General features: G+C 44.8%; 2 protein-coding genes across 3 annotated transcripts in view; both read right to left on the bottom strand.

Moving 5' to 3' along the window:
* Positions 1-1444: 1444 nt before the first annotated feature.
* On the bottom strand, positions 1445-8039 carry rad54l (RAD54 like). Its single transcript, XM_035785731.2, has 18 exons — positions 7864-8039; positions 7454-7540; positions 7240-7350; positions 7042-7102; positions 6766-6901; positions 6480-6549; positions 6035-6323; positions 5680-5804; positions 5254-5404; positions 4952-5078; positions 4425-4499; positions 3987-4120; positions 3665-3775; positions 3137-3260; positions 2955-3033; positions 2690-2869; positions 2319-2482; positions 1445-2151 (listed from the first exon to the last, which is right to left on the bottom strand). Exons 1-18 carry the CDS (start codon positions 7864-7866, stop codon positions 1950-1952), a joined length of 2229 nt encoding a protein of 742 aa, XP_035641624.1. The 5' UTR covers positions 7867-8039; the 3' UTR covers positions 1445-1949.
* A 4097-nt stretch (positions 8040-12136) lies between these two features.
* Positions 12137-24063, bottom strand: part of LOC118393229 (neurturin) — a 47858-nt gene continuing 35931 nt past the window's right edge. For both annotated transcript variants that reach the window (XM_052461202.1, XM_052461199.1), the window contains exon 4: positions 12137-14941. In XM_052461202.1, the coding sequence (XP_052317162.1) occupies positions 14514-14941 (428 nt within the window). In that variant the 3' untranslated portion in view covers positions 12137-14513. The remainder of the gene's footprint in view (positions 14942-24063) is intronic.

Raw genomic sequence — 24063 nt, 5'->3', positions numbered from 1 at the left:
TGGAGGTGGAGGGTCCGTCATGGTCTGGGGACGTGTGTCACAGCATCATCAAACTGAGCTTGTTGTCATTGCAGGCAATCTCAGCGCTGCGCGTTACAGGGAAGACATCCTCCTCCCTCATGTGGTACCCTACCTGCAGGCTCATCCTAACATGACCCTACAGCATGACAATGCCATCAGCCATACTGCTAGTTCTGTGCATGATTTCCTGCAAGACAGGAATGTTAGTGTTCTGCCATGCCCAGCAAAGAGCCCAGATCTCAATCCCATTGAGCACGTCTGGGACCTGTTGGATCTGAGGGTGAAGGCTAGGGCCATTCCCCCCAGAAATGTCAGAGAACTTGCAGGTGCCTTGGTGGAATAGTGGGGTAACAGCGCACTGCAAGAACTGGCAAATCTGGTGCAGTCCACGAGGAGGAGATGCACTGCAGTACTTAATGCAGCTGGTGGCCACACCAGATACTGTTACTTTTGATTTTGACCTCCCCTTTGTTCAGGGACATATTATTCCATTTCTTTTAGTCACATATCTGTGGAACTTGTTCAGTTTGCCTCAGTTGTTGAATCTTATGTTCATACAAATATTTACACGTTAAGTTCGATGAAAATAAACGCAGTTGACAGTTTCTTTTTTTGCTGATATATATTAATGTTGCCCATGAGTTTCTACTACAGAGACCACATGGTTCAAGAGAAAATAGCCTAATTAATGGGGGTTGGGGAAGCATCTAACCATCAATGGCATTATTTTCAGTTAACTCTGCAACTCTTCCCACTGATTTTTTTCACAACTGCCGCCAGTTAGACTCCAAAACATTGGCAAGAAATACTGTAAATATAGACTTCGTAAAAAAAAAATATTTCATGCTGAAACCCTCATATTAAACACCAATGGTTTATATTTAGGATAATGTTTTACAACTGTCACTCTATAAAATATTCTACATGTGGTAAGGCCACACAAAGGGCCAGAGGTTATTATGCACCTGTACAAGTCTTAAATACGCAAAAGTGCCACTAGCTGTCTTGATAGATTAGATTACGTAGAATCCTCCAACATTCTGGTAGTTCACTGGTAAACTGGAAATACATCCAGTAGTATACCCTTCCTTTACAACCCTAGTCAAGACTGTTGCATGCCTAAAGTCAAAAATAACTAATAATAAGTGGCCTTATTTGGCGTTTCAAATTGTGAAATAACAATGAACTTTGTAAATGACTTAAATGTAAATGTAAATGTAAAAATAACAAAAATGCACCATTTCCTTTATATTGTTCAGCTCACCAATGTTTGTCTGTTACCATTTACTCAGCATCTATGTTATTGTTGACATATTGTCATGTTTAATGCAGCATTTGCAGCCCTTAAATCATTGTTTTGTTAATATCTTGTTTGTTGAATTGCTAACACTTGTCCTGGTTCAATAAATCCTGACATTAGTGAAATTGTCAGTTCTTCACAAAACATTTTCATTATCAAGGGGAAAAAAGTATACGATTGAACAGAAAACAATAACATTTACACTGTGGGTACAACCCAAAAGACTGTAAAGAGAGATGTGTGGACAATTGCAGGTAGGGTTGCCTTTCATAAGAAGAAAATGGTCTTCAATATGGTTATTACTCTGTTATACACCCTTATAAAGAGTATGGGGGAATTCAGCCGTGAATCCATCACGATAAGTAGTATTCCCATCATAAGATAGCATGTCTGTTTTCCTAGTGTCTGTGCAATCCTGGGTCCTTGGGACATCCCTACCACATTGAAATTTAAAAGGGGTAGCGGTTTAGGGTACGGACATCCCAAGGATTCCAGACGGCCCAGGAAAACTGTCTGTGCTCTCTTGTCCAGTAACGTTGCTCCTACGTGCTGGTTGGCCGTCCTTGGTTCAGGGCTATGCCCTCTCGTCAAATACCATGACTCCTGGTTGTCTCAGACCGCCTGGCTGTCACACGACCCCTCTCTGGTCCTCGTGGGAGCGCTGGTGGAAGACAAAGGAGATGGCAGCGTCCCAGGAGGCCTGCAGTATGGGGTCTCTCAGGCCCCTCTTGTCAGAGCAGTGTTGCCACTGGGACAGGTCACAGGTACAATCAGAGTCCTCAGGAGGGGGCCGCACCTGTCGCCCATTCACACAGCGCCGACAGCGGAACCTGGCAGGGGCACAGGAGACAGAATAGTTAACATTAGTGAACTCTTCCAAAGAGGGAGGATGTAACGACATCCAAGAATTGACCACAACCATCTTTAAATTACTGTCAATGGGCTCTGCCTACTGCTGCGAACTGTGTTTGTACCGGTCGTGTGTGTGTGTGTGTACCTGTCATGCGTGTCACTGGTGGTCTCCTCACTGAGATGAAAGAGTTCTCGTAGCTCCCCCAGAGAGAAGTGTCTCTCCACATCCTGCTCTTCGTCCACCACACAGCTGCTCAGAGCCTTCTTATGGGCCTGCCTCTGAAGGATCTTCTCCTCAATTGTCCCTGTCTGCAGGAACACACATTCACACAGAGCAACTGTCAGTCATACACGTGACTTAAAACACCATTTTGATAGTTCAATTGCTAATACCACCATGCTCCATACCGAGGCGAGTCTCCCCTCCCTCCCCAAGCACTTGGAAAAGCGATATAAATCGAATGAATTGACACCACTTTTCAGTATGATACTCTAGTCATTCTCTGTTCTACTCACTGAAAGCAGTCTGTAGATGTAGCAGGTCTTTTTCTGTCCGTCTCTCCAGACTCGAGCCATGGCCTGCTCATCATTGGCTGGGTTCCAGTCAGGGTCAAACATCACCAGGCGATTAGCACCAATCAGATTCAGGCCACACCCCCCAGCTTTGCTGCTCAGCATAAATATGAACTCTGGGCTCTGAGTGAGAGAGATGTCATGGAAATACTTGTGATCAAACAAACTCTTATAGCAAGATGCCATTTACAACATGTTCACTACCTACAGATGGGCTGTTGAACCTCTCCACTATCTTTGCTCTCTTCTTGATGGACATTGTGCCATCAAGCCGAACGTAGAGGTATCTGATCAAAAGAAGAAAGTGGTTTCTTTCCATTCTCAAAGTTCATTTTCAAGAATAACTGAAAACAATGGATGTGACAGCTCCTGTGTCAGTTCCTTTCTTACCTTCGAGTTCGACAGAGCTTCTCAAAGAGGTCCAGTGTTTGTGTGTAGTTGGAGACCAACACCACTTTGTCACTGGTGGTGCTTCTGGTCATGGCCAGGATATAGTCCAGAACCAGCATTTTACCTGGAGGAAAGAGCAACGTCATTATAGATCCCATATTAACAATGGAGTGATTATAAATCATTATAAAATCAGGTTGTTCAAGCCCTGAATGCTGATTGGCTGAAAGCCGTGGTATATCAGACTGTATACCGTTGGTATGACACTTTTTTTTGTTTGTAACCAGTTTATAAATAGCAATAAGCCACCTCTGGGGTTTGTGGTATATGGCCAATGTACCATGGCTAAGGGTTGTGTCCAAGCACTCCGCGTTACATTGTGAGTAAGAACAGCAGAATATTAGCAATATATCACACTCCTCAGGCCTTATTGCTTATTTATAAGGGGATAATGTAATGAATTATATCTGCGAGTTCTAAGTGTTACCTGTCCCTAATCCTTCCAAAATGGAAATAATGTGTTCTTACCAGAAAGCTGTGGCTCCACAGCCTTGGTGGAGTATCCTGTAGGGAAGAGATTCAGGGCCCCATCGAAGCCCTCATCTCGCTCCACACACTTATCATAGATGAGAGCCGGGTCTGGGAGGCAAAGGAGAAATAAGTCACAATACAACAGACCAACAAACACTGACGCAAAACCAAACAGCTAACAAATGGATATCCACACACACAACAACAAAAACAAGTTGTGTCAGGACAGAAATGTACATGGGAGGACGTCACTAAGAATAAAATAAAGACAATACATATAAGAAAGCACCAGTTGATTTGTTGTCGTTTGGACACTTACGGTTACAGAGCTTCTTGAGAGAGGTGATGGAGGACAGAGAGGAGACACTGATCTTGCCCTGCTGCTGCAGTGTCTGTAAGGGCTTAGCCTGCCTCAGGAACAGTTTATACAGCTCTGACTGGAGGGGGGTCAGCCTGCAGAGAACACACAAATATTAAGCCGTGAACAATACAGGCTTTTAAATCTTTCCACTAAATGAGTGCCTTGATTACTTCTGGAAGTTTGGTTGCACAAATACTTTTTTGGTATTGTTTACTATCCAACATCAACTTATTTTTATAGTATACATTTGCAATTAGTTGAACCACGACACCATTATTTGTGACACTAAACACACCTGTTAATTACCATCAGAAATACCATTATCAGTGGTCAATTGTAATCAATACATATAATACAATCTTAAAATGTAAAAATACATGAAAATGGAAGAGTGACCTGCAACAGACGACCTGCTCGATCTTAACAGGAAGATACTTTGAGAGGATGTCTGAGGTTCTCCGAATCAAGCATCTAAAACCACCAAGGAGAGAAAAATATTAACTATAGGGCTGTGACAATACCAGTATCACAAAAGTTTTTCCATGGTAAAAATGAAAACACGAAGCAGACCAAACTCTCTGGCCCTTTAAAAACCTACTGTATATAAAATATAGTATGCTATAGAAAATAAATAAAATGGGAGTCTGGATGACAACATAAGGATTTTGTTTTCCTAAAGTTTCATGTTTTGCTTCCTTGCCACGATACTAACGAGTATCACGAACTGGTATTGTCCCGGACATATTAAGTAGTTATGTTTTGCCTGACTAAAGCGACCGACTTGCTCACTGTGTACCATGTGGGTCTGCGCTTCAGCCAAGCTAAGATATATTAGGCAGATAGTCTGAAAATACACATGACCATAAAGATGTCCATTGTGTTGTAGGTAAACTATTAAGTCTTCAGCAAAGTGTGATGTTTACCCATTGACAATGCTGATCAGCTCCTTGAGTTTCTCCTCTCCAGCCTGCCTGTCTTTGTCGCTGGCGTCTGCATCACGACCCTTCAGGATGGGGAGCTCAAAACGCTTCTTAAACTCCTGGGCTGTTCCTGAGAAGGGAAAGAAAAATCACAGGAGGACAGTTAGAAGGTAGAGAAGGGGAGATCTAACCGACCTCATTTAACACGTCTCTCCTTCTATTCAGAAAGCATACATACCGTAGAAATTTTCACATCAACTTTTTATACAATTTTGTCCATTTGCCTCCATGTAGTGTCAGCTTACCCAGGATACCAGCGTTGACAAAGTGCACCAGACTGAAGTATTCCAGCAGGTCATTCTGAATGGGAGTGCCTGAGATAAGCACCCTCCTCTGGGCACTCATAGCATTCAGAGCCTGGTACGTCTGGTTGTCCGAGTTCTTCAGCCGATGACCCTACAGGGTGCACAAGGAACAAGGTGTTATTGGCATAACCACGTTAAATCAAATCTGGAAATGAACACAATATATTACAACTATTACTACTTGCATATGGTCCATTTGAGGATAACATCAATCCAAAACCTAAGCAGAAGCCTATGAACCAGGACCTGTGTTCATAAAACATAGAGTAGGAGTGCTGATCTAGGATCTGTAATTAATAAGTGGGGACCTGATCCTAGATCAGCACCACATTGTGAATATTGGCCTACATCTCCTCGTCACGGTACCTCATCACAGATGACAAGTCCCACTTTTCCTTTGTGTAGAACTTCAGCATGAAGCCGGAACGTCTCGTATGAAATTATCAGGATTGGAGTAGGAACCCTCAAGCCATGCTGGGTCATGAAGTTCACTGTCAAGCACATAAACCCAGTTCACTGTCAAGCACATAAACCCAGTTCACTGTCAAGCACATAAAATGTTAACATTGAACTGGGTTTACGTTATTCTTATTTATTTAGCCTGAATAGTCCACTAAGTAACAATTGTCACCGTTTCCCCAGGGAGTCCTGGGAACAACCATGCCACTGCTAAAAGTATTGCCACAACAGGAATAATGCTTAATGGTCAAAACAAACCTACCTATTTTTTTGTCTATCTCCTCCTTGGATCCACCATCGATGGCCACCGGTGTGATGCGTCCGCCCAGCCACTTTCCCACCTCATTGTACCAGTTACGAACCAAACTGGAGGGTGAAACAACAATGGCCTTGTCTATCTCAGGCTTGGCATCAGGACTCTGGCGCAGCAGGGTCCACATGAGGGCAATACACTGCAGGGTTTTCCCCAGCCCCATCTCATCAGCCATGATGCAGCCATACGAGTCGGCAATACGTCTCCCGGTCACACAGTCCCACAGGAATTTCACTCCCTGACAGAATACAACAAAATCTGGTTATTACAAACAAACGTATACACAAATACAATTAAGTGTGCTCTGGGCCCTTGTCAAAACTAGTGCACTATATAGGGAAAAAGGTGCCATTTGGGACACAGAAAAGTATCAAGATTTACAAAGAGACTGTACCTCTCTCTGATGGGGTCTGAGGACCTTTCCAAGGACTGGATCCACGACAACATGTACAGGCAGTTTATCTCTGCACACAGAGAGACATATTAATAAACTTCTACTAAAACATGTCATTTTGTGCAAAGTTATCACCAAAAGTCTGATATTTATAACAATCTGAGACAGTAGCTGAGCTATTGACTTCACATCACCATGTTTTTCCTAATCTCTCCCTACCATATTTGTGCTATTGACTTCACATCAACATTTTCTAATCGCTCCCTAAATATTGAGATTAACTCACTTCTCTGCTTTTATCAGCTCATGAGCGCTCAGCACTGGAGGCTCATAGAGGACCAGTGCACCGTTTTCAAATGGGTCGTGAAGAGACTTCCTTACCCCCGCACGCTTCAGTCCTAGTGCTCTTATCCCCAGAGAGCCTATAGAACAAACACAATACCATTGTAATAGATAGATCCATTACTTAGCATAATATACTGAGATTGTTCCTAAAGATAGTCATATAGAGATATGTGGAGAAGACCTAGGGTAGCAACATTGATTTAACATATTTACTTACCTGTGTAATTGGGGATCGGGATTTTAAAAGGTTTTGAGAGAATACTTCGAATTAAGGCTTCCTGTAAAGACAATACATCCACGAACAAAGTACTTCAAAATGATTGTCATGTCTATAGCAGCATTATACTGATTGTTTGTGTAAGCACATGCCACACACTTGTCAAATTAATTTATGCGTCAAAATGACCATACTCACGTGTGCATTGCTGTCCACACATACAGGCTGGTTGGTCAACTGTGTCAAAGGCTTTCTGAAGGGAGAAATATAGCTTTCTCTGCTTTCATTTCCTCCCTTCCTTATTTTGGTCTGAAACAACATGTTGTGTTATCCTATCTGCTTGACAGTGAAATATAAGTAGGACATCATAGTCAAAATGGATGAGTATCTGATCAACCCAAACATAACTTACATCTTCTTCTGGATTCCAATCCTCATCCTCGGACGAATCTCCTCCATGCTTCCTTTTGGCAACCTGGCTTGGTGCTAGGCTTCTCCTCTGTCATGACATACACATTTGAGTAGACCATTTAATGTCACAAATCATTTTCTCTCTGCTCCTCCTTATGTCAAAATAAATGTTCCCCCACAAGCCTCATGCACATATATGGTGCACAGGGATTTGTCAGGTGAGGAAATAGAGAACCATTCAGAAAACTAGTCTGGGCCTCCCGGGTGGCGCAGTGGTTAAGGGAGCATGCACAGCGCCAAGGAAACCGATAGAGTGAGATCAAATTGAATTGTATTCAACATTCTGGCTATGCACTGCGCTAACTAGCTAACGTGAGCTGACAACAAGCGTTTTAGCAACGAACTACTTACCATTTTCCTCGTCTCCGGTGATCAATGTGGTGGTTAGGATATGATAACTGCTGTAGAATAATAGTTAAGTTGACAAAATATACATGACAGTTGCTACAACAATTGATTAGCTAGCTAGCTAGACTCCCATGTTTCTCCGTGGTTTGTTTACGTCTGTTAAATATCCCGCGCGCAGGTTGCACAATCATATGGCGACCGTTAAGGCTCAAAAAATAATTATCGTTTTGGAAATACAGTGTGGGAAAAAGCTCATAGGCCATCATTGGCCACCAGGGGACCTACTGAGACAAGCTATGCAGCACTCAGTTGACAACACATTACACATGGTTGAATGGCAGTTTTATTCAGTAGTTATATCAGTATCCATTTTTTTTCATGATTAAAAGCATGTGTCTAGCTGTGTCTTCTTTATGTTATGTTGTTGACATCTGCTCATAGACCACAATTCACAGAGCTGGGAAACCCTAACAAATACCGCTTTCACCTTTTACCAGTGTGGCGGTAATTTAACTATATTGTGCAGTAGCTTGGTGGTATTTGAACTAAATTCAAATCTAGGTAGTGTTTTCAGTAGTTTTAATAACTTTTTTGCCATGTTAGCTAACTACTACACTACTTTTTTTCTGAAAATAAAATACAGGTGAAGTAGGCAATCTTTTCCTTTTTTTGCATTTTTTTGAAACATGTTTTGGGTGTTTAATAGGCTAAATTACACACTATGTTAACGTATGACCCAAACGTGATCTGCCCTTGCAATTTGCAGTCTATGACAATTTTTCACTAAATAGTTTGGATGTAGTGAACTACTTTTTCAGAGCAACTTTACATAAGTAAATAATATGTTTCTTAAGGGTAGCTGTAGTGTAGCTTAACTTCTTCCAGTGTGAAGTGATTGGTAGCTTGATAAACTATATTTTCAGAGTAGCTTCCCCAACACTGTCTTTTACTGAATTGATTGCTAGGTAAAGATTATGCTACTTCAAGTGTGAAAAGCTTAAATATCTTTATCATCACCATTCATCTCTGTGTTTGGGCATCTGTACCACACCTGTGTTAACATGGAGTTAATGTTCCTACAGCCAGTGCAGATCTCCCATTCACATGTCTGATAAGAAACATAAGAGTTTCCATAAACTCTGCAAGGTTTCTCCACAGCCTCCCCTTATCCCTTGTAAACCAGGATCAGGGAACATGGGGGCAGGGCAGAGCTGGGTGTGGTAAGGTGAGGTGAGGTCTAGGTAACCACTGACCTGGCCGGCTGCCACGGTGTGTGCATCCCGAATGGCACTCCATTCTCTATTTATTGCTCTACTTTTGACCAGGGTCCATGGGGATCTGGTCAAAAGTAGTGCACTATGTAGGGAATGGGGTTCCATATGGGATACAAGTTGAGGGTTTCCCAATCAGCTTCTGTTTTATTGTGGTCTGTCTTTCTCTCATGCAAGGCTATATGGGACGTGGGCAGGTGAAAAAACAGGTGATAAGATCCAGGGTCAGGTTCCTATTTTAGACACCTGAGTCATTATCATTATCTCTGACTGAGTCTAGACTAAACTAGGCTAATCTGCAGCATCACTGACTGAATCTAGACTGAACTAGGCTGATCTGCAGCATCACTGACTGAGTCTAGATTAAACTAGGCTAATCTGCAGCATCACTGACTGAGTCTAGACTAAACTAGGCTAGTCTGCAGCATCACTGACTGAGTCTAAACTAAACTAGGCTAGTCTGCAGCATCACTGACTGAGTCTAAACTAAACTAGGCTAGTCTGCAGCATCACTGACGGAGTCTAGATTAAACTAGGATAATATGCAACATCACTGACTGAGTCTAGACTAAACTAGGCTAGTCTGCAGCATCACTGACTGAGTCTAGATTAAACTAGGCTAGTCTGCACCATCACTGACTGAGTCTAGACTAAACTAGGCTAGTCTGCAGCATCACTGACTGAGTCTGGACTGAACTAGGCTAGTCTGCAGCATTTCAATTCATGTGTTAGATTTGGCCCTGGTAGCTAATTACAACACACTATTGTGACAGTGCCAAAATCAAGTAGCTGTTTTGGTTCTGGGGCCGAGATTAGAACACATTTTAGTCTCAATATTGTGAAGACATGCAATGGTGATCAGAATGGTTATATCATATGAAAGGCCTTTGATGCGTGTATGTGTATGAGTTTACTGCCCGCGTTCTGCCATGGTTGCTCTTCAATGGTCTGAGTGACAGGGCCTCAATTGGAAAAGGAGTTCCCACAGGAGCTTTTTCAATAAGCACAGAGGCAACACCACGTTCTGCACGTCTCTGTAAACCACAAGGCAAGTCTTGTTCTCTTATCCAACACCATCAAACTCTTGATAGACCGTTTCTCTTGCATGAACACCTTTACTGTTAAGATAAGACGCCTTTTTAAACCATGAGGCAGGCCCCAGTGTTGCCCAGTAATGCCCCACTCTGTATGACAATGTGCTGTCATCTGCCTATGCTACAGCACATTGCATGACTCACCGATTACACACAGTCAGCGTGAGGACCTGCTCTAGGAGGTGCAAATCTACATTCTGATCTCTTTACTGTACCCCTGAAGAGAGAACACAGTGTAATAATAATATCTCACAGCCACAGGGCAGGTGGCCAAATAACTTGAGCTCAGGCAGGGTGTAAATAGTCCAGTGTTTTGGGAATGTAGAACCTGCCTCCTGTTCAACCCATTAACAAATACATGGGAGAAACAAAGAAGCCAAAGAGTTATTGATGAATGAACTCAGATCTGCATTCAGTCCTGGGCAATTCCATGGTCACAGAGTGATGCTGAATTTTTCACTTTAAAATGTATGTCAAACAAAAACCAATGATTGCAAAGTTGAACAAACCATACAGCTCTATGCACAAGGACTACTTTTACCAGTTTCCAATGAACATTTCACAAAAAAACATTTACTTGAAGAACTGTGCAGATGCACATTTTGGTAACAGAATGACGGTTTGTGCTGTTTGTGCCGTCATTCTGTTACCAAACTTTGCATCTGCACTGTTCTTCCTTAATTAAAAGCCATTAGTAACAACTACTTATAAATAGTTATGATTACGGTCACAAACATTCTTTGATTAACCTCTGCCTATTGCAGATGTACCATATATGACCTTTGTGTATTTCTATCTTAAAGCACATTTTTATCAGGGGTATGGTTAAGTCGGGTGTATGTAAAACAAGGACAGGAGATACATTTTCATGTGTAAAGAAGATTTATTCTTTTAAGAGAAGTACAACAATAGCATCCATGAGACCTTTCAGACATGACATTAACACAATAACAAGAATAACAAGAATAACAATGCACTACCATGTCATTATAATATGAATACCAACATTTGTCTTCGTTAAACACTGGATAATAAGGTTGTTTTAATAACAGGTACATGTATGGAACTACAACAAGGTCCCATGAACAGAAGTAGGCCTAGTGCTCTGTCTGACTTAAAATGGAAAATTCAACATTTTTCAACTTTATATTCATCATCTCCAGCACCTCTTCAATATCAACATATGTGAAAATGGTGCGTTTATATCTTTTGTAGTAAAAAAAAGATGGAGAAAGATAAGTGTTTCTAATGACATCAACCAGCTCGACAATTAGCAGAAAATGCCTACTCACAATTGGTCAAAATCACACAATCCACACCGATGATGTCATTGGAAACACTTATCTACCCATATCTTTTTACTACAAAACATAGAAATGCACCATTTCACATATGTTGATGTTGGGGTGATGCTGGAGATGATGAATATGAAGTTGAAAAATTGTGAAGATTCCCTTTAAGCCTAATTTATAACCTACACAAGTAAACAATCAAAGAATGCAATAAACTATGCAAGAGGTAATCCTACATACTTGCGTCGGGTTCCAAATTGCGGGGCTGCACACGTTTGCATATTTTTGCGACAGAACAACGCAGGATTGCCATTTTGCATAGCTAATTGTGGATGTGTACTTGTGTAGGGTATGAATTGGGTTTTAGAGCAACATCTAAAATGGGAACAGAGGTGTTTGGTCTCTGATACCAGGGTGCCAGGGACTGACACTCATCTCTTGGCAAGGTTCTCTGGCAACAAATGTGACTGACAGAGCTAGTGGAGGAGTCTACACCAGGTTAAATTAGATTGTTTTCTATCAGTGTATCTGGTTCATATAAACATGTAGTGGATATACCTACATGCACTGTTTTGAAAGTTAAATCCCTCCTTGTCTGTGTGTGTGTGTGGGGGGGGGCAGAGACTTGTTGCTTGGAAACATTCTTGCTCTTTCCACAGAGAAGACAATAGTAAAAGAAAATAAAGCATACATGGCCACTTCATAAATTATAAACATCTGATATTTGTAACAACAAGTGTATCACATAAAATTACAATAAATAAATAATTTAAATGTAATAAATACTTTCCCCAATGTACAATTCGGCGATGATGAGATGCATGGCATCTAACAGGGAAGTTAAGTTTGGACCTAAACAATGGGTGAAGGCCCCATGTTTGCAGATTAAATGCACACCAGATGCTGCAGCTTAATATAACCACAAACCGTACATATACTGAAGGCAGAATAAAGACCAGTTATCATCTGTGTTTACACTTTGCCAGTCCCTAAACATATTTCTGTGAACAACTAGCAAACACAAAATCTCTGTATGTGTTACAGTTGAAGCACATGGTTAAAATGGAATAGAAACCTCTCTCAGTACATGTTTTGGATCAACTTTAGTAGGCCTACCATTGGTGGTGGGATCTGGGTAGGAAACACAGATTGAGACAATGAATGACATCATGGATATAATAACAACGTATGGATACATCTTTCAATAGACTCTTGATTGTTGATTATTGTGAATACAAACACTTCTTGAAAGATTGATCATAATATTTCTATAATAAACAATAGTTCTCCAGATGATATCTAACTATAAAAGAGATTGAGGAGATATGTCTTTCAGCGAATGTAAAACATAACAGCATGATCCTGAGAACTAGGCACAATGTACACAATGTACACAATGTACATTGAACAGATGAACATTTCTTTATGAAAATCTACTGTACAAACTCCAACAGTTGAACAAAAATAATGCTTCACTTTTATTTTCTTAACACCACTTGATATGAATATATGTTTCTCAACACCTACACTGTCGCTTAACCATCAACAGTCTAAAGAACACAGAGAAAGGGAGCTACAGTTTATACAATACTTTATAAATACATAAATATACTATAATGCAATATGTGGGATACATTAGTTCGTAAACTTTCCCCTTGTTTTTATATACTGTATCTACAGTACATTATGTTTTATTCTCTCTGCTGTATGTCTCCATTTCAATGGTCAGGTGTGGAGAGGCAGCCAATCAGAATAGGTTATGTACATATGGGGTCCACTCAAATGTTCCTTCAACACAGATGCAACAGAGTGGTGTCAATGAAGAGTTCTGTTTGTCCATAAGAAACATAACATAGATAAATTATGCAATATGAGATATTTACAGTATACTATCATGGTACAAAGTATGATAAGCACATTCTGAATAACAGTTGTCAATATGCTCAATTATCTTTGTAATCCAAAAAGTTTAATTGACAGCGGTGAAGTGCCACGTTCAGAGCTGAAAATAAACCATGTGATGAAAGCTGTGTGTCAGGCAGCATGAGGTATGGCTGGGCCATGACTGACCTTGGCCCTGTGATGGCATCCTACAACACACTGTTTATAGACATGTACAGTAAACAAGTTGGGCCAAGCTACAAACAAGTGCTTCAGATTCTGCTAGACTTTACAGTTAATCTAAGTAGGTACAGTTTATACCGTTTTGGTATTGTTCTCAAAGCATGCATGAGTTACTAAAGTAAGAGTAGATGTGTGCTTAGTCATAGGAATCAACTGAATGCCATGATGAAACACTTGGAGATAGGAGATGTACTACGATTGGCTCAAAGCTACCTTGCTATGACCAATCCCTATGTGGATGAGCTGCCATTGAAGAAGGAAACATAAAAATGCATTACATCTCATAGTTATTTTGGTCTTATTGGAGAGCCTTCGAAACCAAAACACTTAACTTCTTAATATTTCTTCACAAGTATTTGTTCTTCAAACGGTTTGCCCTCTTCACGGTCAGGTGCCATGTAACCCAAAATGCTCCTCTTCTGATTCAGAGTTAAGGTCCAATGGTCCAAGGCTTTTGCTTCACCTCTTTTTTGACATAACCAAAGGCACCTTGCTGTCAGCACAGGGAGGGAGACAACCAGTCCTAACCACCCCAGTCCCTGCCCAGGAACTCCATTCCTCACCAGTCTCCAGAGCTGTGAATCCTGGGCTCTGACCGAGGATGTAACTCCTCCGTTAAACATAGGGATTTGATAGGCTGTATCTCTATCTTGCATCCGTGCTTTCCCTACCCGAGAAGACTGGTTAATCCAAAGTGGATCCACGTCAGGTTGAAACCCAGCCGTTGGGCCAAGGCTTCGGTCCAGGCTCTGATCCACCATTTATGCCCAACACGCCCACAGTGAAGGCATCTTAGCCACTTCCTCTCTTCACCCTGGAGTTTCTTTATGCATGTGTGTTCTGCAGGTAGACTTCCTTTTACTCCCTGGCCGTCACCCCACACAGCTACAGTTAGCTGCTGACAGCCACTTGATGGTCTGCCATATAGTCTGGGCATCCATGAAGGAGACAGTCTCGTAGCGGGTTGGTCGGCAGCAGGGGTGGGCGCTCACCTTCCTGCTGGGGATACTCTCGTTCTCCATCAGGGCCTTAAGGGCCAGGTCGTAGTTCTTACGGGAGCTCGAGCACGTCCCCACACAGTACTTAAACAGGATGATCTCATCCGAGTCAAAGCCCAGGCCCAGGTCTCTGACACGCATCTCCTTCTTCTCCATGCGGCAGTCCCGGCTGCTGTTCTTGGGCTTTTTGCTTTTCTTGCGAGAGCCTCTACGGGAGGGTTCGGGGTCTGGGTCAGGGTCTGGAGGTGAGCGTTGCCACCTGCTCGGATAGCCCTCTCCGTCGCCCTCAAGAACTGGGTTCTCTACAGGAGACAGGACACAAAGAGACACATTATGAGACAGACAGAGAGGCTAGGTGAATGAAATGGTGATGCAATGACCTCTCTATATAGCACTTTGTGTTTGTTTGAATTACTAACCTTTTCCACAACATTCACAGGTACAATGTGTTTCTTGTGTGAGAACTTAATTAAGGAAATATCAATGAGAGAGTATGAAATTAGCCCTTTGGATTTGTGTAGGTGAGTGACATAATACCGAAAGCAAGTAATATCTCTAAACCTGTGAACTTCGCAAGTAGATCCAAAAAATGGTGCCTGGATAAAGCAACCATAATCTGTGAACTTCTCAGTCTCGCTGGTTGAGGGCCACTGAGTACAGTGTAGGGTAGGTACTGCTGCAGCCTGTTGTGTGTGTCTGTGCTGTAGCTTGAGGTGTGTGTGTGTGTGTGTGTGTGTGTGTGTGTGTGTGTGTGTGTGTGTGTGTGTGTGTGTGTGTGTGTGTGTGTGTGTGTGTTGGTTTTGGGGATTTTTGGTCCCCACAAGGATAATAAAACAAGGAACATTTTCCCACATGGGAACATTTCACACATCCCTATGAGGACAAAGGCTATTTTAAGGGGTTAGGTTAAAGGGGTTAGGTTTTAGGGGTTAGGTTTAGAGTTGGGGTTACAATTAGGCTTAAGGTAAGGGTTAGTGGTTAGGGTTAGGAGTTAGGTTTAGGTTAGGGTTACAGGTTAAGATGAGGAAGAAAATAGGCATTTGTCACGTTCGTTATAAGGATTGGACCAAGGCACAGTGTGGTATGCGTACATTCTTATTTATTAACTGAATGAACACTGAACAAACTAACAAAATAGCAAAATGAACTGTGAAGCTATACAAACGAGTGCTGACAGGCAACTACACATAGACAAGATCCCACAAACACCAAAGGGAAATGGCTACCTAAATATGATCCCCAATCAGAGACAACGATAAACTGCTGTCTCTGATTGGGAACCATATCAGGCCAACATAGAATTACAAAACCCCCTAGACCTACAAAACCCTAGACAATACAAAACTAGCGCACCCACCCTAATCACACCCTGACCTAACCAAAATATTTTAAAAAACAGGTTCCGGGACTGTGGACTGTCGGTGAAGGTTCCGGACTGTGAAACGTCGCCAGAAGCTCTGGACTGGGAACTGTCGCCAGAAGCTCTGGACTGGGAACTGTCGCCAGAAGCTCTGGACTGGGAACTGTCGCCAGAAGCTCTGGACTGGGAACTGTCGCCAGAAGCTCTGGACTGGGAACTGTCGCCAGAAGCTCTGGACTGGGAACTGTCGCCAGAAGCTCTGGACTGGGAACTGTCGCCAGAAGCTCTGGACTGGGAACTGTCGCCAGAAGCTCTGGACTGGGAACTGTCGCCAGAAGCTCTGGACTGGGAACTGTCGCCAGAAGCTCTGGACTGGGAACTGTCGCCAGAAGCTCTGGACTGGGAACTGTCGCCGGAAGCTCTGGACTGGGAACTGTCGCCGGAAGCTCTGGACTGGGAACTGTCGCCGGAAGCTCTGGCCTGGGAACTGTCGCCGGAAGCTCTGGCCTGGGAACTGTCGCCGGAAGCTCTGGGAACTCGCCGGAAGGGAACTGTCGCCGGAAGCTCTGGACTGGGAACTGTCGCCGGAAGCTCTGGACTGGGAACTGTCGCCGGAAGCTCTGGACTGGGAACTGTCGCCGGAAGCTCTGGACTGGGAACTGTCGCCGGAAGCTCTGGACTGGGAACTGTCGCCGGAAGCTCTGGACTGGGAACTGTCGCCGGAAGCTCTGGACTGGGAACTGTCGCCGGAAGCTCTGGACTGGGAACTGTCGCCGGAAGCTCTGGACTGGGAACTGTGGCCGGAAGCTCTGGACTGGGAACTGTGGCCGGAAGCTCTGGACTGTGGATGCGCACTGGAGACCTGATGCGTGGGACCGGTACAGGTGGCACCGGACTGATGACACACACCTAAGGGCGAGTGCGGAGAGGAGGCACAGGACTTACTGGACTGTGGAGGATGTGTACTGGAGACCAGGAGCCGGCACCATCTGTCCTGGCTGGATGCCCTTTCTAGCTCGGCAAATGCGAGGAGCTGGAATAGAGCGCACCGGGCTATGAATGCAAACTGGAGACACCGTGCGCATCACTGCGTAACACGTGTCTGACCAGACACACGCTCCCCACGGTAAGCATAAGGAGTTGGCTCAGGTCTCCAACCTGACTCAGCCAATCTCCCTGTGTGCCCCCCCAAAAATTGGGGTTGCCTCTCGTGCTTGCCTCATTTGTATAACTCCTCGTAACGTCGCCGTTCCACTTTCGCTGACTCAATTTCTTCCTAAGGATGGCGATACTCCCCCGCCTGCGTCCAGGGTCCTGCTCCATCCAGGATCTCTTCCCAGGTCCATTCCTCCTGAACACGCTGCTTGGTCTTTTGTTGGTGGGATCTTCTGTCACGTTCGTTATAAGGATCGGACCAAGGCGCAGAGTGGTATGCGTACATTCTTATTTATTAACTGAATGAACACTGAACAAACTAAAAAAAATAACAAAATGAACCGTCAAGCTATACGAGTGCTGACAGGCAACTACACATAGACAAGATCCCACAAACACCACAGGGAAATGGCTACCTAAATATGATCTCCAATCAGAGACAACGAAAACAGCTGTCTGATTGGGAACCATATCAGGCCAACATAGAATTACAAAAACCCCTAGACCTACAAAACCCTAGACAATACGAAAACCCTAGACAATGCAAAACTAGTGTACCCACCCGTCACATCCTGACCTAAACAAAATATAAAGAAAACAGAGATCTTTCAGGTCAGGGCGTGACAGTATTTGAATGGAAATACAGTTTAGGTCCTCTCCAGTATAGAAGAACATAACATGTGTGTGTGTACATGTGTGCACATGAATAGTCGAGTGGGGGAGCTATAACAGAGCATGTGTGGTTAAATTAAAAGCAGATAGGGCTGGTGTTGAAACCGGGAGTGGAATTCCTCCTGTTATCAGCTGAATGGTGCAAAGTGTACTGTAACAATGTAGGGTGATTACCACCGGAGAAGAGGAGGGAGAGTAGGAGTGGCTGGCTGGTCTCCAACAGGAGAAGTAATGTTGCTCTGTGTGAATTATTAGTTATTTCAAAGGGAGATTTACCTTCCATAAACTTACTGAAGCCCATCAGTATGTATGATGCATGAACACATTGAAGGTTTTTACTTCATAGGTGTAACATAGCACAGGCATTGGAGCTGTTTTAACATTCTTCTGACCTGAGAATGGTTATGCACTGCACAGTTGAAGTTTTGTAGGTCTACTCCGAGTCCTTAATGCGCTCATATGTCTTGGGTAATGGGTTTTCTGGGGAGAACGTTTTCTTTCAGTGTATGAGCTGATGCATAGAGAATTACAATAACACAAGTCAGGTCATGTAGTGTTGTTTACGAAAATGAAAAAATTGAATTTGAATAAAAATGTTCCTCCGGCAAAACAAGAACAAGGGAGCTGGTAGTCTAGCCATGTTAAAACACGCCACAAGGGTTTAAAATCATTTCATACAATTATAGAAATATTCCACAAGCTTTAGGGAACCACTTCCGACACTGTTGCTTCAAAGACTCTCTAAAAATCGGCTTCACAAGTGATTTCGCATGTTTTTTTGTGTTTTTTTGGGGGGAGAATGTGTATACAAAGAGTCAATAAAGAAGCACGAACAATATAAACCAAAGAAATGTACTCGTATACAATATCTTGATACTATCTTGAGGAGCACCTGAGAACAACAAACTTTGACTCAAAGCGACATGAACATCTGGCCATCCCATCAGATATCCCACCTATTGAACCCCCGGAACATCATATTGAGACCAGCCCTCCGACATGGAAAGAGGTGGAAAACACAGTTCGACGGGCAAGAACAGCATCAGCCCCGGGGCCAAATGGAGTCCCGTACAAAGTGTATAAGAACGCACCAGACGTCCTGAGGTTCCTCTGGGGGCTTATGAGAACAGCTTGGCAGAAGAAGATAATACCCAAAGTGTGGCGTAGGGCAGGCGGGGTCCTGATCCCTAAGGAGAAGGATGCAGTGAACATCAGCCAATTCCGCCCAATCTCCTTACTGAATGTCGAGGGTAAAATCTTCTTTAGGGTCATTGCCCAGAGGATGGCCGAGTACCTGCAAAGGAATGCGTACGTCGATACATCTGTACAGAAGGCAGGAATATCAGGGTTCTCTGGCTGCTTGGAACATTCCAGCATGATCTGGCACCAGATCCAAATGGCCAAGGTGGAGAAAAGGGACCTCCATGTAGTCTTCCTCGACCTCGCCAATGCATTTGGCTCTGTGCCCCATGAACTCCTGTGGTCTGCCTTCAGATTTTTCCACATACCGGACACCATCACAAACCTGGTGAAGTCGTACTTCCAGGATCTGCAGTTCTGCTTCACCACCTCAGAGTTCACCACCTCATGGCAGTGCCTGAATGTAGGTATAATGGCGGGATGTACCATTTCTCCGTTGGCATTCACAATGGCAATGGAGGTTATCATCAGATCCTCAAAATGGGTTGTTGGTGGACAGCGAGTCGACTCTGGTTTCCGCCTCCCTCCACTCAGAGCCTACATGGACGACATTACAACATTGACCACCACTGTCCCATGCACCAGGAGACTGCTCAGAAAACTCGAGGAGAACATCAGCTGGGCCCGTATGAAGATTAAACCATCCAAGTCACGCAGCATCTCGATTGTGAAGGGAGTACTCTCTGACCTGAAATTCTTCATCGGAGATGACCAAATCCCAACAGTGTCTGAGCAGCCGGTAAAAAGCCTTGGAAGGTGGTATGATGCAAGCCTGAAGGATAAAGACCAGGTGCAACAGCTGCACAAAGACATCAGTAGTAGCCTACAGTCCATCGACAACACCCAGCTACCTGGAAAGTTAAAGGCCTGGTGTCTGCAGTTTGGTCTCCTACCCCGGGTGTTGTGGCCCTTAGCACTGTATGAGGTTCCAATCTCAACAGTGGAGAAGATGGAAAGAGGAGTCACAGGCTACTTAAAGAAGTGGCTCGGAGTTCCACGATGCCTTACCACCATAGGCCTCTATGGAGATGGTGTCCTCAAGCTGCCCCTCACCAGTCTAACAGAGGAATTCAAGTGTGCAAAAACCAGGCTCCAGATGACACTGAATGAATCTCAAGACCCAGTGGTGAGCAACAACGCGCCGACCTTGGCAACTGGGCGCAAATGGAGGCCAGGAAAAGCAGTCCAGGAGGCAACAGCAGCCCTCAGACATGCTGACATTGTGGGTCATGTTCAGCAAGGGAGAGGAGGCCTTGGGCTAACTAGCCGTGCTGCTTGGAGTAAGGCCACTGCACCAGAGCGGCGGAAGATGGTAGTGCAGGAAGTACGCCATCAGGAGGAGGCTGCAAGGTGGGCCAAGGCAGTCTCTCTTGCCAAACAGGGACAGTGGACTCGATGGGACAGTGTGGAGAAGAGGAAGATCAGCTGGAAGGATCTGTGGGCCATGGAAGCGAGGCGGTTGAGCTTTTCCATCAGAGCAACATATGACGTCCTTCCAACACCAGTTAATCTTCACCAATGGTATGGTGAAGATCCGGACTGTGCCCTCTGTTCCATGCCAGCCAACCTCAGGCACATTCTCACAGGGTGTAAAACAAGCCTCACCCAAGGACGCTACACTTGGCGTCACAACCAAGTCCTTAAAAACCTTGCGTCCGCCCTGGAGGACAAGCGAGCTGCCACCAACTCCCTACCACCCACAGCAGCATCACACTCCTTACGGACAAACTTTGTCCGCGAAGGGGCTAAACCACCGAAGAGCGGCTCTACACCATTAGAGCGAGACCAGCTGCGCTTGGCCCGCGACTGGAAAATGCTAGCTGACATTGGCCGGCAACTTGTGTTTCCTCCGGAGATCGCAACCACCACCCTAAGACCTGACATGGTGCTCTGGTCCCGTTCACTCAATAAGGTCTTCATCATTGAGCTCACAGTACCCTGGGAAAACTCAGTAGATGAGGCTTATGAGCGAAAACATCTGCGCTATGCTGATCTAGCTGCCGAAGCACGGCATCATGGCTGGAACACAGAAGTCCGACCAGTGGAGGTGGGCTGCAGAGGTTTTGTGGCAACATCTACAACCAGACTGCTTAGAGACCTGGGAATTAAGGGCCAGAGCCAGCGTTCGGCAATCAAAGCTGTATCAGAGGCGGCAGAAGGCAGCAGTCAGTGGCTCTGGATGAAGAGGAAAGACCCCTGCTGGGCCCCGAAGTGAGAGGGCCAGGAGGTATGCGGTCAACAATGCTTGACTCAGGGAGGAGGACGCCCCTGCCATGCATAGTCCCATGGGATGTTGGCTATCAACAACAAGGCAACTCCTATGACTAATTGGGAATGGGACGCAAGCGTAGGATTGATCACCCTGTCGCTGGCCGCCTTTGGGGAGGGTGTATAGTGTGAAAGGCCGAAACACCCTAGGAACCAAAGGTACACTACTGACGATGCGCTCCCAAAATTGCACCACGCTCACTGTTCATTAACTCTTGGAAGTGCTTGCACAAAGGATAGTAACATCTCATCCTGTGTTCTTGAATCTGAATATCTGGACTTGTCCAGTGACTGCTGAGAAAGATCAGCTGACAACAGGGGAAAGTCCTTGTGGCGGCACGGAGAGACGGCTGACAGGAGGGAATAGACCCCACTGGGACAGTCATGGGGTAGCTTCCCATTTCTGTAGTTTCCCATGCTTCGCAGTATGTTGGAAACACCCGCTTTAGCTACAGAAAGTCAACATACGAGAATACCCCCTAGAGTCTGCGAGAGCGGGGCGGAAGATGACTCATCGGCTGACAACATGGTAACGACTGGACTGGAAACGACTACGAGTAATGAGAGCACAGCACAAGAGAACACCACAGCAACTGTCACAAGTTCTGCTGCAACAGTGGGCCACAAACAGATGCAGGTATGTGTCTGTGGTTGGAGGAAAGTTACATCACACCATGGGTTGAGGATCCACCAGGGGAAGAAGGGGTGTTTGGGTAAAGAGAGACAGAGAACTCGCATTGATTACTTTCTGCGAAAGCGATCAAATCAGTCGAATGAAGCACAGCAACTGGACGCAAACCATAGTTTGCAGTGCATCAGTACCACTGTCATGGAGGACGTAAACTCAAGCACCGAAGTAGCAACTGAGGTGGAACCAACAACAGGAGTGGAACTCACCCAGCCTCCCAGACCTGCAGTCGAGAGGAGACTACCAGGGCACAGACTGTATGTGAAGTGGCCTGGCGCCAGTGACAAGAAATTGTGGGAAACAGTGAATACTGACCTTACCTTGACCCTCGAGAAACTTCGAGGCACAGTGGAGAAGAAGTTGGAGAGGATGGGGGACATCATCTATGAGTACGGGACAGAAAGATTTGGAGTGGAAGAGGCAAAAGGCGGGAGAAAGGTTCCAACCCCACCAGTTTCCAGGAGGCAACAAGAAATCAAGCGCCTCGTTCAAGAAAGGCGGCAGCTTAAGAAACAGTGGAAGAAGGCCTCGGAAGTGGAAAAGGAGGGCATAGAGGCACTTCAGGCTGACATCAAAACCCGGTTGGCATCCCTCCGTAGAGCAGAGAACCTACGGAAACGCAGAAGGAAGAAAGAACAAACTAGAACTCGATTCTATAAAGATCCCTTCAAGTTCCTTAAAAGTCTCTTCACAAAGGAAAAAGTGGAGCTCTAAAAACAACAAAGAAAGACCTAGAGGAGCACCTGAGAACAACAAACTTTGACTCAAAGCGACATGAACATCTGGCCATCCCATCAGATATCCCACCTATTGAACCCCCGGAACATCATATTGAGACCAGCCCTCCGACATGGAAAGAGGTGGAAAACACAGTTCGACGGGCAAGAACAGCATCAGCCCCGGGGCCAAATGGAGTCCCGTACAAAGTGTATAAGAACGCACCAGACGTCCTGAGGTTCCTCTGGGGGCTTATGAGAACAGCTTGGCAGAAGAAGATAATACCCAAAGTGTGGCGTAGGGCAGGCGGGGTCCTGATCCCTAAGGAGAAGGATGCAGTGAACATCAGCCAATTCCGCCCAATCTCCTTACTGAATGTCGAGGGTAAAATCTTCTTTAGGGTCATTGCCCAGAGGATGGCCGAGTACCTGCAAAGGAATGCGTACGTCGATACATCTGTACAGAAGGCAGGAATATCAGGGTTCTCTGGCTGCTTGGAACATTCCAGCATGATCTGGCACCAGATCCAAATGGCCAAGGTGGAGAAAAGGGACCTCCATGTAGTCTTCCTCGACCTCGCCAATGCATTTGGCTCTGTGCCCCATGAACTCCTGTGGTCTGCCTTCAGATTTTTCCACATACCGGACACCATCACAAACCTGGTGAAGTCGTACTTCCAGGATCTGCAGTTCTGCTTCACCACCTCAGAGTTCACCACCTCATGGCAGTGCCTGAATGTAGGTATAATGGCGGGATGTACCATTTCTCCGTTGGCATTCACAATGGCAATGGAGGTTATCATCAGATCCTCAAAATGGGTTGTTGGTGGACAGCGAGTCGACTCTGGTTTCCGCCTCCCTCCACTCAGAGCCTACATGGACGACATTACAACATTGACCACCACTGTCCCATGCACCAGGAGACTGCTCAGAAAACTCGAGGAGAACATCAGCTGGGCCCGTATGAAGATTAAACCATCCAAGTCACGCAGCATCTCGATTGTGAAGGGAGTACTCTCTGACCTGAAATTCTTCATCGGAGATGACCAAATCCCAACAGTGTCTGAGCAGCCGGTAAAAAGCCTTGGAAGGTGGTATGATGCAAGCCTGAAGGATAAAGACCAGGTGCAACAGCTGCACAAAGACATCAGTAGTAGCCTACAGTCCATCGACAACACCCAGCTACCTGGAAAGTTAAAGGCCTGGTGTCTGCAGTTTGGTCTCCTACCCCGGGTGTTGTGGCCCTTAGCACTGTATGAGGTTCCAATCTCAACAGTGGAGAAGATGGAAAGAGGAGTCACAGGCTACTTAAAGAAGTGGCTCGGAGTTCCACGATGCCTTACCACCATAGGCCTCTATGGAGAT

The sequence above is a fragment of the Oncorhynchus keta genome, chromosome 1, assembly GCF_023373465.1.
Source record: "Oncorhynchus keta strain PuntledgeMale-10-30-2019 chromosome 1, Oket_V2, whole genome shotgun sequence".
Taxonomy (NCBI): Eukaryota; Metazoa; Chordata; class Actinopteri; order Salmoniformes; family Salmonidae; genus Oncorhynchus; species Oncorhynchus keta.
The sequence above is the reverse complement of the archived record's forward strand: the minus strand, read 5'-3'. Positions and strand labels throughout refer to the sequence as shown.

Bases quoted from the DNA above. Each gene is read 5' to 3' on its own strand.
- rad54l (XM_035785731.2), bottom strand. The intron at 4,500-4,951 runs GTAAACATCACA...TGGTGGTTTTAG, and splicing joins CTGATCAGCATTGTCAATGG to ATGCTTGATTCGGAGAACCT. The intron at 3,034-3,136 runs GTAAGAAAGGAA...TCTTTTGATCAG, and splicing joins AAGCTCTGTCGAACTCGAAG to ATACCTCTACGTTCGGCTTG.